This window comes from Ailuropoda melanoleuca, chromosome 12, assembly GCF_002007445.2.
Source record: "Ailuropoda melanoleuca isolate Jingjing chromosome 12, ASM200744v2, whole genome shotgun sequence".
Classification (NCBI taxonomy): domain Eukaryota; kingdom Metazoa; phylum Chordata; class Mammalia; order Carnivora; family Ursidae; genus Ailuropoda; species Ailuropoda melanoleuca.
The window spans coordinates 54603221-54622439 of NC_048229.1; the positions used below are offsets into that span (position 1 = coordinate 54603221).

Here is a 19219-nt window from a genome sequence, read left to right on the forward strand (position 1 = left end):
GCTAAAGTGGATACAGAAATTTTTCACACAGAGACCCTTATTTCTTACAGTTTTCACTTTTGGAAAGCAAATAAGCTAAGAGAATTTGGCCATTTGACAAAAACAAACATCCTTGTACCCACTCCCTTCTTCTGCAGTAGGAGTTAGCTGCCACTTGTATTCTGAAACCCAGCCTGCCTGGTGACTAAAAATAAGGCCGTTTCATGCCTGTCTTTCCCAGCTTGAGCCACTTAAAAGCCAGAGTGGCTGTCAGGTTCCTGAGATGTAACCACATGTTTGAAAGGAGAATTGGCTTACCTGTGGTTATGTTCTGGGTTGTTCTCGGTTAGTACAGGTATCCCCTGTACTTTTCAAAAGTTTGTGTTAAGCCACTTCGCTTTTGCAGAAGACCTGCATTAGTGCCTGTTTTTGCTAACCAAAAGAAATCCAAAGCAGACTTCTGTTTTTACGAAAAAAGTGAAAAGCAAAAAAGCCTTCACCATTTGTTTTGTAGCATAGAGGCAGCACACACCCTGCGCAGTAGTGGTGAGAGCAGCACCACCCAAGCTCTTTGCCTGAGAGCCGCACTCAGCGTCCCAGCCGCCATAGCTCTGAGCTCTGTCTGTGAGCATGTGTGCTTTATCTGCTTTTATTTTGTGCATCTGTTAACAAGATGTATTCTAAGGTATCAGAAAAGCCAAAGAGAGATTATTTTGGGAGTCCGGGAACACTCAACAATTTTTTCATATGTGTTAATGGTAATTGCTTCTTTGCTTCATGTCTTTTGGCTTATGAAAGGTTTCAAAGGAATGTTCTACTTTCAGAATGGGAGGGGGCACCTTTCAACATTACAGGGCAGCTCACTTCCTCTGTTAAAGGTGGGACACATGGGGGGTGCCTGGGTGGCTCTGTTGGTTAAGCATCTGACTTTTGATCTCAGCTCAGGTCTTGATCTCAGGGTCATCTCGAATGGCCCTTTCAACGTTTAAACCTATATTAATTAGGGACATACTTTAAAGTATGACCCAGTTAAGTGGCACTGAGAGACAGCTTAGCATTGAGTTAAAGGCGAGGACTAGAACCAGCTGCGTGTAACGCACATCTAGCACAGAGTGACCCCCCCCCCCATAGCAGTGGAAGGGTTAACCCTTACTAGTACTGGTATAAGAGTTGGTATTCTCTGAGGCTTCAACGTCATCATTCGTAAAGGGGAGCTGATAATGGACGAAGAAAACATTTAAAGATATTTTGCTTCCTTCTTGGATTCTTTTTAGAGAGAAAAGGAAGTTTTTCCTTGATTTTTGATTTTATTTTCTTGTTTTTTTGATTTAGAAGCATACTGTTCCCTTAGTAGCTTAGAAACATTGGGTCTCTTGAGAGTCGGAACTGTGTTTGAATTCTGCCTCTCCCTTTTCCTGGTTGGGAAACTGTGCTCCAGTTAGTTAAATGCTGAGATTCTGTTTCTTACCTGTAAAATGGAGAGGGGTGGATGGGGGGAGAGTGGAGTGATCATGTCTGTTCTTTCATATTGTTAAAAGATTAGCAGTAATGTCTTTGAACTGCTTAGAGCAGTGTCTGGCCCTTAATTGCTTCCTGAATGGGAGCTATTATGTTACAGAAAGCTTGAAACCAAAACCCATTCAAGGAGCCAGTTAAAAGAGGGTCTGTTTCCAGGACTCTGGCAGTGAGGAGCAGTATACAGATGGGGAAGTCAGGAGTAGTTGTCTTACTTAGCAGGCCTGCAGATGTTTGTGGAATGTTCTTTATTGAGTGGGCCAGCAGTAGACGGGTTGGGTGGGAGACTATGACCAATTGAAAAGTGCTTGCTGGCAAGAAGAGGGGACGTTAGTGATGTGGTACTCTGAGGGTCACAGTTAGATGGCTGGCATCTCCGAGTGGGAGGTGGACTGTTGGGTGTTGTCTGTGACCAGGCTAAAGCACCTCCCAGGTCACCCTTCATGCCCTCAGTCCTCCAGAAAACCCATTTTCTGATGAGCTATTAGAAGTATATCTCTGGGATGTGGGGTGTGAGAGGCGCCTCCCAGAAGCAATGGGAAGGAAAGGAAGCACACGTGGAAAAAGGAAGTCGAGGGAGAGATCCGTGGGAAACTTGGGCTGAGGAGGGTATTTTTCTGCCCAACTATTAGTTCTTTAATTTGTTACTTTCCCTCGACGTGTGCGTGTGTGTGTGTGTGTGTGTGTGTGTGTGTGTGTGTGTGTGTGTTCTTTAAAAGAAAGTAACTGCCACTAGATGGCACCCAGACCCAGCATTATTCCGACTGTATATGTTATAGTTCTGTTACAGATTCTTTTCAAAAGATAGGCCATTAATGTGTTGTTTTTTAAAAATAAAATGTCATATGAAGCCTATTTTAGAGAGGAATAAAGGATGAAAAATTGAAATCCAAAATCTATATATCTTGTGGGTCCAGTTTGTGCTATCAAGAAAACCCAGTTGTTGAGGTGCATAATGGCTTATGGTCTTTGTTCATAGGTAGACGCTGTCTAAAATCTGATTCTCGTGCACAAGTGTTCGATTTACTTATTAGTGAGACTTTTGAAATGTGGGTTTATAATGAATATTTTCAAGAAGAGAGTCATCTGCCCCTAAAGCAGTATCTTTTTTTCTTACCTTTCATCATTATTTGACATTTCACCTCTTAGAAAGTTTGGAATTGTGTTTCTTAAAGAATATTATGTGGCTTTTAAACAAATATGTCTGATTATTGCTTTGCATTTGCGTTTTAATTGTGTGTTTGTGTATTTGTGTATTTGCACACATGTGCGTGCCCATGAGTTACATGTAGACATGGGTACATTAAAGGAATGGAACAGGCTGATTATTGGGAAGAGCAGAGGAAGCCCAGAAAGGGCATGGGGCACTTGGCACAGTGCCCCCCACCCCAACCAGAAAGAAAAAATAAGACCAGGCCTTGTTGGGCAGTGGTTATCACCCCCCACCCTCACCCCAAAGGTAACTTGCATAGACCATCCACCTCCCGTAGCAGCAGCCAGGAAGAGGTGCCCCAAAACACAATCGAAGCCTACCTTTTGTTCGGGAGCAGCATTTAATGATAATTCCATAGCTTTGTTTATAAACTGTGATACTAAAACCTTTAGCTTTAGCCATTAAAGACTCCTTGTGAAAGTAAATTAAAGGTTTGTTGACTTGATTCATTTGCTGAGAAAGGGTGTAAACAGAGTCTGTTAAAATCCTCCCCATCATTTCGTGTCTGGCTCCCAAAAGATGGTCAGAAGCAAGGATGTGTTGACAAGCTGCCGCCTTCTGAGTGGACCGCATGGGGTCTTAACCTTATGTGCTCTGGTTTATTGAGGCCATTGCATCAGTTGGCAAGTGACTAATGCCTCTCCCCACCCCACCCTTCCACCAAACAGCAGTATGGGTATTTGGAGCATTCTTCATGTTGTGCCCTCAGAGCTGCCCAAGAGCTGCCTCAGGGACTGCCCTGGAGGAACTGTTTCCTTGGCTGCTGGCCATTGTCCTTGTTCAATCCAATGCACTACCACACTGGGGTGTGACAGCAGGTGTGGGAGAATCATGGGCCAATGCCTAAGAAATCAGGGAAATCCATGAAGATTAATATTTTATTTAAATTTATATCCCCAATTGTAGTGCCCTCCCCCCACGTTTGTTTTGTTTTGTTTTGTCTTAGAGAATCAGCAACTTCGTATCTGGGACTGCTTGAACAACATATATTAAAATGTTTTAGTTGTTAAAATATAATAGGTGATCAAAAATTAACTAACCATGACAGTAAGTTTTCAAAACTGTCAAATAATGGTTTTAAAATTTAGTATGTCTTCAGAACTTTAGCTTAATTCTACGTTGTGTTATATTTCCCCAGAGAGTTCGTATTCCTGGGTGTTTCTCCTCTTTGATGTCACCAACAGATCTAAATCTAATTAGTTCTTTTTTTTTTTTTTTAATAGGCTCCATGCTGGGCATGGGGCTTGACTTCATGATCCTGAGATGGAGATCTGAGCTGAGATCAAGAATCGGATGCTTAACTGACTGAGCCACCCAGGCACCCCTAAATTTAATTGATTCTAATAAGTGTATTGAACCTTGAATCAAGCACTTGGTTGCATATCTCATTTAATATTCATTTTACATACAGATAAACTAAGGTTTAGAGAGTTTGAGTGACTTGGCTAAATTAATGCCATCAGTAAATGGAGGCACCATGATTTGAAACTAAGTCTATCAATGTGTTACTGTGTAGTTGCATTTTGTAGGCATTTAGCCCTGGGCGTATTAAACCAGTCTTGACTGTCTTCTGTTCTTCCCATCTATATTAAACAAGCAAGTGTCATCAGGCCTGAAATAGGGAGTGCACATGGCAAAACCCCAAAAGAAACGTGTGGGTTTTTGTGTGTGTATGTGTTTGTTTGTTTGTTTGGGGGAGTATCCCAGCCATTGACAAATAAATGGAAAACACCCAGACAAGTGGATGGTGCTGCTTCTGCAGTGTGAGGTGCTGCTTCAAGAAATTGAAGAATGAATTGAAAAAGCAACAGAGAAATACAGACTGAAGAACAGTTAGAAGGACTGTGATTGTTGTGTAGCCAAAATTGTGTCTGTAATCTGGGCCATTCAAGAAATACTGAAGGGCAGTGTTGACTGTTAGTTCATGTTTTATATGTTTACAGGACATGGGACTCGAGCTACTGCTTCTTGGGGACTTTAGCTTCTAACAATCATCATGTGCTCTCAAAATGAAAGAAACTTGGAAACACCTGGAAAAAACATCTATTTGGATGTTTCTGAGTTAAGAAATTTCTGTCAGGGTGAAGATGGGCAGGATAGCAGATATCCTGATGGTTATTTTCCCCCTACAGTATACTTTTGATTGTTTGAAGGTTGATTTTAACCTAAGTTGTGTTATTTCTCCCCCTTTCCTAGGGCTTCCTGAAGAATGAGAAGGACAATGCCCTGCTGTCTGCCATTGAGGAGTCCCGGAAGAGGGTAAGAAAGGAATCGAAATGAGGATGGATGCCATTGTGAGGGCAGCAGTGTCTACTGGGAGCACAGGTTCTGGAAGCTGGAGCCTGGGTCCAGGCCCAGCTCTCCTACTTAGCTAATTCGCTAGAGGGAGTTCTGCGGGAACTGTTTTTGAGGAAGATAGCATGGTTGTAACTCTACGTGTATTTAGTGACTGAAATGCATCTGAAACAGAATGGTCAATTAATTATTAAATTAATCTTAAAATGGAAGGCCAGACAGTTCTTTGGTTTCATTGTTACAGTATATAAAATGATATTTTGATTTCTGTTGAATCAGCAGCTCAGAAAAGCTGTTATGATCATTGATAATTTTCCTTAATTTTTCCTTTTATCATACAATTTGACTTTCTGTGTTACCTTTTATATTAACAATTTTTCCAAGCTCTTTAAAAAAAAAAAAAAAAGGAAAGGAAAGAAAACCAGCTTGGCTCTCCAAAGGATGGTGAAGAAGTCAGCCAGAGCAGCCATTATATGTGTAGCAATGTTTTGCATCAGGCATTCCTTCAAGATACTCAAAGATTGTTTACTAACATGTGTTATCACCATTTGTTTCTGACAAGAATTAGAAGAGCAAAACCTTTCCAAAAGGTCCCATTATGGGGTAAGAGATTTTTTTTTAGGCCACTGGAGTCCTTTGGGGAGGGGGGGAGGAAGGTTAGCAGTCATGTGAAGTTGGTTCTAAAAAATGCAGCTCTCCCCAGGAAGGAGGCTGGGGAGGGTTCACTCTAGTCTGCCCGCAGTGGCTGTCTCTGCAGAAGTGAATAGAGGCGAAGGGGAAACCTCTGTTCTGCTGTTTACTTTATAACTCTAATTTCAAGTGAAATATATTTATGTATTATTTATATAGTTTAAAATTACTTATGTAGTTTAAAATAATAAAATAAAAAACTGCTTGTCAGTGTGCTTATTAAAATGTTCTGTGCAGGTGGAACTATCTCAGGAAGGCTGATGTGAGTGAGATAGGGCAGCAGGGAGCTTGCCAGCTCTAATTTATAAGAAGATGTTCCAAAGGCATTTATTTAAATGATTGGTACATTTAATTATCAGAGAAAAAAATCCCTGAAATTTTATTAGGTACATTTTTGGCAGTAGTATTTATTCCTAGAAATAGAGAAATTCACTTGATTCAGATTTGGGGCAAAAAAAATTTTTTTTAAAGGCTTTTTTGTTCACACTTTGAGTGAGTTACTCACCAACATCGATTCTCCTGCTGTAAAGGACCAGTGAAATTAAATTAGGATTGTCGAATGCCACTGAGCCTTATTAATCCATTTACCCTGCGGAATGTGTTTCTGGAATTGGCAGTCTCTGAACACTGTGCCATACTGAGACTAAATGTGCAGCCAGCCAAAACATCTAAGTGACATACCACAGTGCAAAATGTGTGCATATGTGTTTGTGAGGGAGATGTTCCGGTGTTGGGAGCCGGCCTGGGGGGAGACCTTTCACCTGTCTGGATACCAGGAGACTACCACTGAGCAAGAATTATTTTCAAATGAAAGGTGAGCAGCTTCCTGGCATATTGGTGGTAATTTCATGTTTGAATAACTTGCCAGTGTCCTGCTGAAATGCCAAGAAAACAAGCTACAAAACCACAAATGTGTCCTATCTTTTTCCATTTGGTGCATCCCAGCAAAAACAGAACAACATTATCAGAACATATGTAGAGTTTCTAAAAGCCAGCAACAGCTCAGTAATAAGTGGGTGTGAAGTCAAAGCATATTTCCCTATTCCCTTTATGAAAATGGCGTTCGAGTGTTCCCCACCTGTTTTTAATTCAGTTGCCCAGTTCTCTTCCTGCCTTCCTTTCTTAACTGTGTGCAGAGATAAGATGTCCACACATAACTTGAAAGAGTCCAGTGTAATTTATAATTTCTCCACTGCTTTGTCATTTTCTGTGGTTTGTCTTTCCTTCATTTTAATTTTTACACATCCGCACATCCTTCCAGTTTGTCCCTTTTCTCTTTCCTTGGATTCCTCTCCTTCTTGTCCCTACTGTTCCCTACCTTTCACCTTGCCTCAGATCTTCACTCCTCTTAGTTGTCAGTTAGTAGCTCTGTTGACTCTCATTCATTAGCTCTCCTGGTTGACATTTTCTTTGCACCTTATCCAATGGTTCAGTTGTGGGTCTAAAGGGAATAAGCTGGAATAGGGCAGATGGGTGGCTGATCATCTCTGATTAGCCCACAAATTAGATTTTCATCAGCTCGAATGTAATTAAGATAAGCTAGGGGTTGCGTGGTCAAAGGAAGAGAATTTTAATGTTGGGCCATTTATTTTTATTTGAAGCTCCTTATCACACTAATGATGAATGGAACCACAGTGCTGTTCATTGAGGTTGTGGAGCTATTTCTAAATGAGTAGCCTGGCTTACTGCTCAGGATATATCTGAGGATTTGAGCCCAGAAAGCTGCCAGTTTTCAGAATACTTCCTGTGTTCCTGAAACAGGAGTTCTTGGCACGTAGGTAGGCAGCCTGATTAACAGGTGTTGGTTAATTCCCACTCTTGTCACTCTACCCCTTAAATGATGCTGAAAGCCTGTCCCCAATATCCTCAGCAGCAGCGTCTCTGGGTAGTATACTGTCTGTTTTCTTCAGTTGCTTTTACTGTTCTGCCATTCTTTACCAGCCAGAGGACTTATCCTTAGGAAAAACTCTCGTGACACTCTGGTGTCCTAAGTCAATACCACAGCTTAGGCAGTGCACCTCCTGTTGCAGGCTTAGAAAGCTTTGTGGTATGCCAGCCTTCCCCCATGTCCCTATTTCTGCCCACCCTGGTCCTCGTGCCACATCGCCCTTCGTTTTTTCTTGCTGGGAGAGGCTCAAGGCTGAGGAGGTTGTTGGTTTGACCACTAAATAGGAAGAGTTGAGAAGAGATTGTGGTTCACTTGTGCACCATTTCTGGATATCTTCTAGGGAAACCACCTCTTCTCCTATGCCTGATGCCTCCTTTCTTTTCCAGGATACTTCTCTCTATTCAAAATGCATAGCTCTCATATTGAAGTTCACTAATGTAACAAGAGAAAATGTTTTTTCTCATGGGTATTTTTTTCACCCCAGTCTAACTGACTGGACTAGTCCATTCTGTCGGACTCCAGTGAGAAGCAAACCAGGTGGACCTCCTTGTGTCTTAAGAATACATATTAGAGAAGGCCTTCATTGATAGATGGACCAAAATCAGACTTGCAGAATATGCCCGCCTTCTTCCCAGTCATTTTTGTGTGTGTCTGCTATCTGTCTTTTTCACATTTTAATAAATACTGGTCCATACTCAAACATCCCATTTGTAGGAAGAGTGTATATGATTTTTCTGACAGGTTCCCAGGGCTCATGTATATGGATATTATCAGTATAAATTATCTGCATTGCCAAAAATAAAGTAGGCATTACTAATACTCATTCCCTTGGTGCTGCCTTATTAGATGCCAATCTGATTGTAAGTGAAATGGCTTTTTGAAAAGTGGGGTGAAGCTGTTGGGAAACCTGGTCTGCCAGTTAAAGAATAACAGGCTAAGAACGGTCATGATTCAGTGTATCTATAAGTTGCTTTCATTTCTTCAAGAAGGTTTTGTTATATCTTCTCCTTCCCTCCTTCCTCCCTTCTTTTCTTTCTCTTTCTCCTTTTCTTTCTGAGCGTGTTTGTTTTGGCACCAACCTGCAATATTACCACTAGACAGGCGTGAGGTTTGCCAGACATTTCCGTGATCACTTTGGGTAGAGTGGTAGGAAACCTAATCGTGGAAGGTGCCACTTTTCTTTTACTGGTTTGCTTCCTCCTATGAAAGTATTACTGTCTCTTAAAAAATAAAGGCATTGAGAGAATCTCTTGTTTTTGTCTTGTCTTAGATATTTACTAAAAACCATTGATTTTTATAATCCAAGAAAAAGTACTTCACTTTAAACTGTGACATGCTATCACTTATAATACGTAGCCTAATTTCAGAGGTTTAAAAAGGTATTTATCTTAATGAGCACATGAAATCATTAGGGGAATGTAAATAAATCAAAACCATGAGAAATCAACTCACACCTATTAGGATATCTACTACCCCCGCACAACCCCAATAACCCAGAAAATAGTAAGTGTTGGCAAGGGTGTAAGAAGCTAGAACCTTTGTGCTCTGTTGGTGGGTATGTAAAATGGTACATCCTCTGTGGAAACACTATTCAGTCCATCAAAAAATTAAACACAGAATTACCATGTTACCCAGAAGTTCTGCTTCTGGGTGTATATATCCCAAAGAATTGAAAGCAGGAGCTTGAAGAGGTATTTGTACCTCTGTTTATAGCAACATTACAGTAACTAAAAGGTGGAAGCAACTCAGGTGTCCATGGATAGATGGATGGATCAGCAAGGTGTGGTATATACACACAATGGAATATGACTCAGCCTGAAAAAGGAAGGAAACTGCGTAGGCTACAACACGGATGAACCTTGAGGACATTATACTAAATGGAATAAGCCAATCACAAAGAGACAAACACTGTATGATTGCACTTCTATGAGGTACCTGGAAATAGTCGAAAACAGAGACAGAAAGTAGAGTGGTGGTTCCTGGGGACTGGGGGAGGGAGAGGGTGGAGAGTCAGTGTTTAACGGGGACAGAATTTCAGTTTTATAAGATGAAAAGAACCTTGGAGTTGTATGGTTGTGGTGCTGCACAACAGTTTGAGTGTACTAATATCACTGAACTGTACACTCAAAAATGGTTAAGAAGTAAATTTTATAAGTATTTTACCACTATTAAAACACTTTTTTTAATGCATCAGACCCTAAGGATAATTTTTAAATAGGTTACTTTTGCTCTACTTACAGAAAGATGATCATCAGAGGGGCTTTGAGTTTCCATTGAACTTTGAAGGAAACCATGTTGTTTTCCCGTTTGGGTGATCTTCCTCTGTTCCTCTCTGACAGACCTTTGGCATGGCTGAGGAGTACCATCGAGAGTCTATGCTGGTCGAGTGGGAGCAAGTGAAACAGCGAATTCTCCACACACTGCTGGCATCAGGAGAAGATGCCCTGGACTTTACTCAAGAAAGTGAGGTAGGTTGAGCCCAAAAGATAAGCCACTACTAATAAAAATGTGAGGTCAAGGAATGCTTATCTACTCGGCTCCTGGCAGTCTTGGCACAGAGGATCACCATCTCCCCCTGGAGACACTTTCTTCCCCTGGCCTCCAGGATGCCCACATTTGCTGGGAGTTCCTCCAGCATGTCTGGCTGTTTCTGCTCAGCTTCCTTTGCTGAGTTTTCCTCAAACTCCTTGACCTCTAGATATTTGAGCATTCTGGGGCTCAATCTTTGACCCACGCTTTCTCCCTCAGTCACTGCCCTGTTGATCTCATCTGGGCTTGTAGCTTTAAATACCATTTCTATGCTGAATTTTCAGATTTACCTTGCAGCCCTACACCCCAGACTCATTTATCTAGTGGCCTTCTTGGCTCTCCGTGGGTGTCTCATAGCCATCTCAAGCTGTCCATGTCCATAATTGGGTCATGGTAGCAACTGCCCGCCACCCCCCTTCCCATGCCAGCCTGCCAGCCTTCTCTTTTCAGAATTTATTATCTTTACAAATGGCAGTTCCAGTTTTTCACTTACTCGGATCAAATACCTCAGATTCATTTTTGTCCTATGTGGGAGAAGACTTAGTCTCTCTCACATGTTGGCAAGTCCAATTAACCTTAACTCTCAAAGTATACCCCGACTCCAGCCACTTCTTAGCTACTCCAGCATTAGCACTCTGGTCCAGACCACCATCACCTCTCTCTCAGATGTTTGAAGTAGCCTCCTGACTGCTGGCTTTATTGAATTCTGTGGCTGTCTAGCAGATCACTCCAAACCGTAGTGGCTGCACACAAGTGTGTCGCTTAGCTGGTATTTCTGGCTCAGGGCTTCTCGAAGAGTGTTAGCTAAAGCTATACTCATTTCAAGGCTCAACTTGGGACCAAGGATCCACTCCTAAGCTCACTCAGTGTGGCTCTTGGCAAGCCTCAGATTTTCTCTGGCCCTTGGCTGGGGATATCAGGTTCTCGTCACGTGGGAGACGTGCTGCTGCTCACAACATAATAACTTCCTTCCCCTGGAGCAAGACGGGCGTGTCTGAGGGAGAGCTGAAGTGCTCCCTAGATGGAAGCCAGTCTTTCTATGACTTAATCTTAAAAGTAATCACTTATCCCCTCTGTTCAAAGTCAGTCGCTAAATCCAGCCTATACTCATGGGGAAAAGATTCTACGAGAGCTTGAATCGTAGGAGGTGGGGATTTGGGGGGACCATCTTAGAGGTGCTCAACCACGCTAGTCTTCCGACTTTTGCCCTGTACAGTCTCTTCTCAGCACAGCATCCAGAATGACCTGTTAAAACACAGGTTAGATCACGTCACTCCTCTGCTTAGGATCATCCAGTGACAGACACCTACCTCACTTGGAGTGAAAGCCAGAGTCTTCACCATGACCTCTCTGTCCCCACTTGACCTGTGACCTTGCCTCTCCGAGCTCACCTCATACTATTCCTAATGCTCTTTCTGCTCCAGCCGTGCAAACTCCTTAACAGATTCCTTGAACAAAGCCAGCAGGTTGCTCCTGCCTCAGGTCCTCTGCTTCCTATTGAGTTCTGCTGAGAATATTCTTCCCCCAAATAGCTGTGTGGCTGTCTCCCTCACTTTCTTCAAATATTTACCCACTGCCATCTCAGTGAGGACTTCCAAGGCCTTGGATACCTGAAATCTAACAGAGCCTCTCCCCATTCAACACTTCCTGTATCCCCTTTTCTTGCTGTATTTTTTCTTTTCAGCATTTCCTTCCACGTACCATTGTGTATGTTTCATGTCTTTATACTGCTTAATGCCTGTTTCTCATAGTAGAAGGTAAGCTCTGTGAAGGTAAGGATTTTGTTTGTCTTGCTTTTACTCATACCTGCAGTGCCTAGATGAGTGCCTGGAGCAGATGGTCAAGCAGTATTTGCTGAGCAGATCATTGGGCTCTGGCTAACTTCGTGGTAGCTGAAGTATTAGAGATACGTTGAAACTGTGATTTTTAGAGTAGATATGTTAAATAGGTCTTGTTTTAATTGCCAGTGTTTATTGATTGGTGGTAGTGCTAAGTTGAGGGTTTTCTCCTCTCTAAAATCTGACTTTTAAAAAGGCAGTGTATTTATATGATTCAAGAATTAAAGTATCTTGCCTCCTAGAAGCTCATTCCCTCCCCACTTTGCCTCTCTGGGATGTAATCACTATTATTATTTTCTTGTGTATATTTCCAGTGATTCTTTATATGAACACAGGTATATATGATTATGCATTCTTACCATCCTCCCTCCTTCTTAATACAGAAGTTAGCTTTCCCTATGCTCTGTTCTGTATCTTGCTTTTCTTACTTCATGTATCCTGGAGATCTTTCCTGAGAGGGACTTTGAGGCTGCATCTTGGGATTGGCAGGAAAGAGCATCTTGCTTGATCAGTCATGTGTGACTTTATGCCCTGGGGAGCTATGACTTGCCACACAGGTTGCCACACAACTCCTCTGATGTTGAGGAGTGAACAGATCTGGGGGTCAGATCCTCTCTTCACCACTGACTAGTTCTGATACCTTGTTCAAGGGACTTAACCGTGCAGACCTTCAGTATCTTTACTGGTGAAATGGGATTAGTGGGAAGACTAGTGATAATGTAAACACCTGACCCATAATGGCCATCCCTTTCTATTGTTATAGAAAAAAGTCATTTCAGATGATTTAGAGGTACAGATTAAAAATTACAATGTTACAAAAATTATAAGACATTTCAAGTAATATTTCCAGTGCTTCCTGGTAAGTCTTTTTTCCTGGAATTTCATGGCTAGCTAGCATACTTTTCTTACAAGAGCTAAGACTACTGAGGCTCAGACAGACAAGTAATATACTGGTGAGACCCAGGACTGTTGGCTTCTATACCATCATTCTGTCGAAGTCTGGATCAAATGTGGGTAGTTTGGCAGTGTCATGCCAGGGTAACTTCGTACATCCCGTATCCACACACTTGCTTCTGATTGATTGATTGATTGATTGATTGATTTTTAAAGATTTTATTTATTTATTTGACAGAGAGAGAGAGAGCCAGCGAGAGAGGGAACACAAGCAGGGGGAGTAGGAGAGGAAGAAGCAGGCTCCCAGCGGAGGAGCCTGATGTGAGGCTCGATCCCAGAACGGCAGGATCACGCCCCGAGCCGAAGGCAGACGCTTAACGACTGCGCCACCCAGGCGCCCCTGCTCCTGATTTAAAAACCAGGTTTTTTCTATTAAATTAGCCCCCAAATAAATGCTAAAGACACTCGTCTTAGGAAATTATGCATTAAGGACCCTGTGGCACATTTCTTAGACTCGAAGACTTCAAAGACTAAGATCAGATCTTTGGGAAGGAAGAACTAATGTGTAAACCCTTGGTCAGCCTAATGTTTCTTTTTCAGTTTCTTGTGAGTCTGGACAGTTAAGTAGAACAGCTCATGGTTTTATAAACTTCATTTTTTAAAATGGTGTTAATAGGTTGTGGTCTGTATTGGGATTTGGAAGTAATTATAAGCTGCTAATGAGATGTTCTTTTTTGAGTGCTCTTCTCTTAAAAATAGATTAGTCTACTTAGTAGACTTTTTCTTCCTTGACCTTGAGTCCCCTTGGAAGAGAGTTATCGATACTTTTGCTGTTCTCTGTTGTGATACCTAGTAGAATGGATAGCTTTGCTGTAAAAGCTGGCAAGGGATGCAGATGGTTCTCCCTTCAGGTCACCTAGGGATGTGCCATTTTCTGTAACCTTGTCGGTTCTGTTTGTTGCTGTTGTTTTGAACTTTTTTTCCTGAAGTATAACATATACACAGAAAAGTGTATACGTTATAAGTATGCAACTCGGTGAATTATCACAAAGGGAGCACACCCAGATGAAGAAACAGATTATTACCAGCACCCCAACAACCCTCCTTGTGTGCCTTTCCAGTCACTACCTCTCAACCACCAACACCAAGGGAACCATGGTCCTGACTTCTAACATCATAGATTAATTTTGGCTGTTTTTGAACTTCATGTAAATTAAGTCATGCAGTATGTACTCTTGTTTCTGGCTCCTTTTCTGAGTGTTCTGTGTATCATTGCATGTAGTTGTGGGCCATTCATTCTCATGGCTGAACAGTATAACTACAATCTGCTTTTTCATTCTTGGGTTGGTGGACATTTGGCTAGTTTCCGGTTCTTTGCTTCTATAAATAGCGCTATTGTGAACATTCTTATACGTGTCTTTTGGTGAACATATGTTTGCATCTCTGTTGAGTACAGCTAAGAGGGGAATTGTTGGGTCAGAGGATATGCATGTGTTCATCACTGGTAGATACTGCCAAACGATTTTCCAAAATGGTCGTATCCATGTACCCTCCCACCAGCAGTATGTGAGAATTCCATTTGTTCCGTTTCCTTGCCACACTTGGTATTTTTCGCCTTTTTAAAATTTAACCATTTCTACAGGGTTTTTCCTTATAATCTTCTTCAAAATAATGGAAAGGTGATGTTATCTCCACTTGGGCAGGCATTTTCCTCTGCCCTATTTATAGGAAACGACATGATGTGAAGGCCAGAGACAGGTTTTGGAATTCCCGGGCCAGGGTGTCTTTCTTGTTAAATGGCCTCTCTGGAAGAAGTGTTGTAAGGAATGTAGAACACGTGCTAAGGGGCTCGCCCGGTGACAGCAGAGAGGTCGCACACAGCACATCCGAGCAGTGTTAATGGTGGCTGTTAGTATTTGGTAAGCTACACGTGAAATTTATTTTAATCATTTCAGTAGGGATCTGTCCCTTTCCCTTGGTTTATAAAGTATCTCTAGGAATTAAATCTTTGTGTATAAGTAGAAGAAATAATTAAGGAAGTATGTCTTGCCATCTAAACCATTCTTTTCAGGGCACTTCGTTGAATAAGGTTGTTGTTACCCAGAGTCATTTGTTAGGAAGGAGGTTTTTGATCATTTTGAGCTGACCTTACATTTGAAAGAAAATGTTCACATTTGGATAATTTAATATAAAGAGAAGCTTGAGACTTTTTTGTTTTAAAGATTTATTTTTTTTAGGGAGAGCAAGAGTATAGGGGGAGGGGCAGAGGGAGAGTCTTAAGCAAACTCCACACTGAGCGAGGAGCCCCACGTGGGGCTCGATCTCACAACCCTGAGATCACAACCTGAGCCGAAACCAAGAGTTGGACACTTAACCAACTGAGCCACCCAGGCGTCCCTTGAGACTTTTTTCAAAAGCAAAAGTGAACGAGGATATGGTGGGTTCCTGAAACCTTTCACCTCCAAGCCTTCTGATAGCAGAAGAACAACAACACATTGGTGATACCTGTTTCCAGCAAGTTTTAAGAAGGGAAATGATGCTTGTATAGCATAAATTCAGTTTGGGAAATTGCTTTCTTTAGGATATGATTGAAGAAAGAGGTGTGATTTTTAAAGGAAGAGAGAAATTGAAAGATTGTTAATAACTTTTCAAGTTGTGGTCTGAATAAAAACCATGTGCTTTGAAGCAAGAAAGAGACTTCTGGAACTCCTGTGCCATCTTTGCATGTGGTTAGTGGGAGGGAGAACACCTCCAGTGCTGTGCTGCTTGTATGATAGCACAGTGTTGGGAATCCTTGCTATATCTTAGCCAACTTTTACAACAGTATTTAAAAGTCAATATTTATCTAACTTAAGTAAGGTCTAGTGCCTGCATTGGTATTAGATGTAGTCAATAGATGGGTTTTTTTCCCCCCCAAATTTATGTATTTATTAGAGAGATAGAGAGCATATGAGCAGGGGGAGGGGCAGAGGGGAAGCAGACTCCCTGCTGAGCGGAGAGCCCAATGCTGGGCTCTATCTGGGAGATCATGACCTGTGCCAAAACCAAAAATTGCACACTTAATAGGACTGAGCCACGCAGACACCCCAGTAGATGGTTCTTTAATGTATCATCTGGAGAATGACTGAGCCTAGCAAGCAGCAAGCTCCAGTGAGAAGTTGTAGCTTCAGTGCACATGGTGGAGGTAACATTTCACACTGTGATGTATGACTAATGAGTGCTGAGTATACTTTCTCATTTAGATAACTGACGTAATACCAGATTTCATCAATTCCCAGTCACAAAACTTTTTGTACATTTAAAAATCTCTGAAATCAGAGTGTGTCTTAAATCCAGTGTCATAATTTAGTTGACACAATTTTCCCTTTCCTAGTGGTACATAAATAACATGTCTTATAATAGATGATGTATTAGATTCAGTGGAATACAGTCAAATAGAGCCCAACAGAGTTTGAATTGGGAAACTCTAGACTAGATGATTTCATTTTATGGCTCCCTGGTCATTTCCTGGAGGGAAGATTTATTTCACTTATTGCAATGTGAGTAGGATTTCAAGTATAGAAAGTGCTCTGCTGTTCTTTCAAAAAGAAGTTCAGAAAGCCCAAACAGGCCCTTCGTTTTCACATCATGCTGTATCATACATGAGCACCTTCTTGCACAGTATTCTGATGGTAGAGGCATATAGATGCACTTCCGAAACCTCTGCGGCTCTCCTCCTCCTTGCACACAAGCGTGACCTCTGACAGCGGCGCAGCGGCTGTCCTGCCACCTCCCTCTCACGCATTCATGTGCACTTTTACACATAGGGCGTCATGTGATCGCTGTCGATTTATTGCGAAAATGACACCATTTTATATATTAGATTCTACAACTTAGCATTACATTTTGATTTTTTTGAACTTTGGAGCCTTTTCTAGGTTAGTACATGTAGGTGTCTGCCATTTTTTAGTGGCTCTACAGGTTTCATTATATAAATGAGCCAAGAATCCTTCCCACTTTGTCCGTGAAGAATGAGGCTCCAGAGAAGTGAGATGTCATTGCTGGAGGGTCACACAGTTGGGTTGCCTTTAGAACCTGGGTCTTCTAGTCCCCGGTTGGTGTTTTTTTCTAGTAGTTCTGGACTTTTGTGTGCAGATTCTGTAGCCAGCTATTGTGAATTAATCACTTTGGTTCCATTTTGCTTATATAAAACCAAACATTATACTAGGAAATTAAACACTCTTGTCCTTTTGTAGTATTTGCATATACATTTTTTCACCTCATACCTGTTTTGCTAAGAATGGTAGTTACAGTCTTTTCTCCCTGACTAGAATGTGCCTTTCTTGGGGAAAGAGTTTTATTTATACCTGGATATTCTTTGTACAAAAGTAGTTGCTCAACAAAGCTTGCAGTTCCCTGCTGCCACCCTCCAGCCACTTCCTACCTTCTCTGGAATGCTCTCTTACTGGTTTTGGGATTACCATCTACTCCGAGAAGACTCTTCTCCTGCCTGTGCTCCCTGCTGTTTCTTCACTTATTGTTCTCTCCAGACTCCTGGTTGAGCCCCTTGCTGCCCTCTCTGGCCCTGCCCTCCCGTCTTCCCTGCCTTTGTGGTCTCTGATTCCCTGCTCCTGTCGTTTGTGTTGTGTGCCATGAGGCCCAGTGCAGAGAAACCCAAGTGTCCAGGGGTTTTGGAATGTTATTCCCACACAACATATTGGCAACTTTCCCAGCCCTCAAGCAACTCCTGGGTTTGAAATTCCAGTGCATGTTTGCTGGTTCCTTGACTCAGGAATGTGCGTGTACACATCCTGTTGCTGGGATAATTGACTTTATGTGTGGTGTGATGGAGACTTGGCCAAGGGCAAATGAAGGAAAGGTAACTTTGAAAACAAGAGCATTAGGCAAAATTAATTTAAATGGAAATTTGAAGGCTGAAAACCAACTACTTTTTAAATGGATAATTTTAAAAATTAGGTTTTGGTACTGGAACATATTTCTCAAGGCTGTTTATGTATATGTAGCTGAAACAACTGTGTCCTTGCAGAAATGTGTTAGTGTTGTGTTCCCCTTTTTGTCCTCCTAGTCATTCCCCTCAATTAGGCTTCTGGAGTTAATAGACTTAGTGCTCTGTTTTTTAAAAAGACTTTGGGATCATCACCTTTCATAAAGTTAGTTCTGTTCCAGAAGGGTGGCTGGCTGGCTAATAGAACAGTCCTCAACTCTGTGTTACTGAGAACGCTCAGAATTAGTCCAGAAGGAGAGAATGAGCTGCTGGGGGGTTCTGTTCATATAAGGAATATGTGTTTATTGTAGAAAAATGAGATGAGAATTCCCAGCCAGCACAAAGTAAAGTATTTTAGGTCATGTTTCTGTAGTGTCCATATCTGTCCAATAGGGTTTATTCCTATGTTCATTATAGTTGTCTATTTTTTGTTTAAAAGGTGATAATAGGTAGTGTTTTGGGGCCAAGTCCTGTGCTGAGTTCTATTTATTCCTCACAACAATGCTGTGAGGTAAGTACTGTTTTTCTCCTTGCTTTAATCTTGATCACAAACCCGAGGTAGATACCATTACCGCTCCTGTTTTACAGCTAAAGAAACCAAGGCTCCAGAGAAGTATGTGCAATCAAGATCACATGGTAGTGAGTAGTGGAGCCAGGATTTCTAACCGCCACTCTCTTGTTCTTTGATGGCTGTCTGTGGAAAGTTGCCCTGGGGTGCCCAGACAGACATTGCGGAGCCAGACTGCACTCAAACCGTGGCTCCACCGCCTCTTATTGGAGTGACCTTGGGCAAGCTGCTTTCTTTGTTCTTTGGTGTCTTCATCTATAAAATTGACATAATAAAAGTACATTATAGGGTTGTGGGAATTAAGACAGTGCCTGGCATATAGGAGTACTCATAAGTGTGGCTGTTGTTATAACCTGGTGGTTTTCACTAACTCTGTATTTCAGATAGGAATGCTTTCAGCTGTGAGTAGCAGAAAACCAGTTTCAGTGGCTTGAATAAGGATTTATTTTTTCTCACCTAACAAGAAGTCTGTGGGTGTGGAGAGAGCGTGGGCCTTCATTCAGTGGTTCTGCACCGCCACCAGAGGCCCAGCGCCTCTCTGCCTTTGTGCACTGCTGTCCTCGGCACATCACTTGCCTTAGGCTCCCAGGACGGCCGCTGCAGCTGTTGGCATCCCACCTACACTGCGGGACGTCAAGGGGGATTGAAAGGCCATGCCAGGCTCTTCATTTTCCCTTTATCAGGAAGAGCAGAAGCTGTCCCCAAAATGTACTTCAGACTTGGGATTCATCCCATCGGCTAGAACTTCTACCTGCAGTAGAAGCTGGGGAAGGTACATTCAGTGGTGTGTAGAGGTCAGCTCCTGAGGCCCTGTTGGGAAATTTTC

General features: G+C 42.1%; 1 protein-coding gene across 4 annotated transcripts in view; it reads left to right on the forward strand.

The window, feature by feature from the left end:
- The window catches only part of NUP93 (nucleoporin 93), a 105106-nt gene that overhangs the window by 62913 nt on the left and 22974 nt on the right, over window positions 1-19219 (forward strand). For 3 of the 4 annotated variants that reach the window (XM_019806078.2, XM_034672327.1, XM_034672328.1), the window contains 3 exons: window positions 4904-4966; window positions 9920-10048; window positions 18265-18336. In XM_019806078.2, the coding sequence (XP_019661637.1) occupies window positions 4904-4966; window positions 9920-10048; window positions 18265-18336 (264 nt within the window). The remainder of the gene's footprint in view (window positions 1-4903; window positions 4967-9919; window positions 10049-18264; window positions 18337-19219) is intronic. The other variant, XM_002912254.4, reaches the window with a different exon arrangement.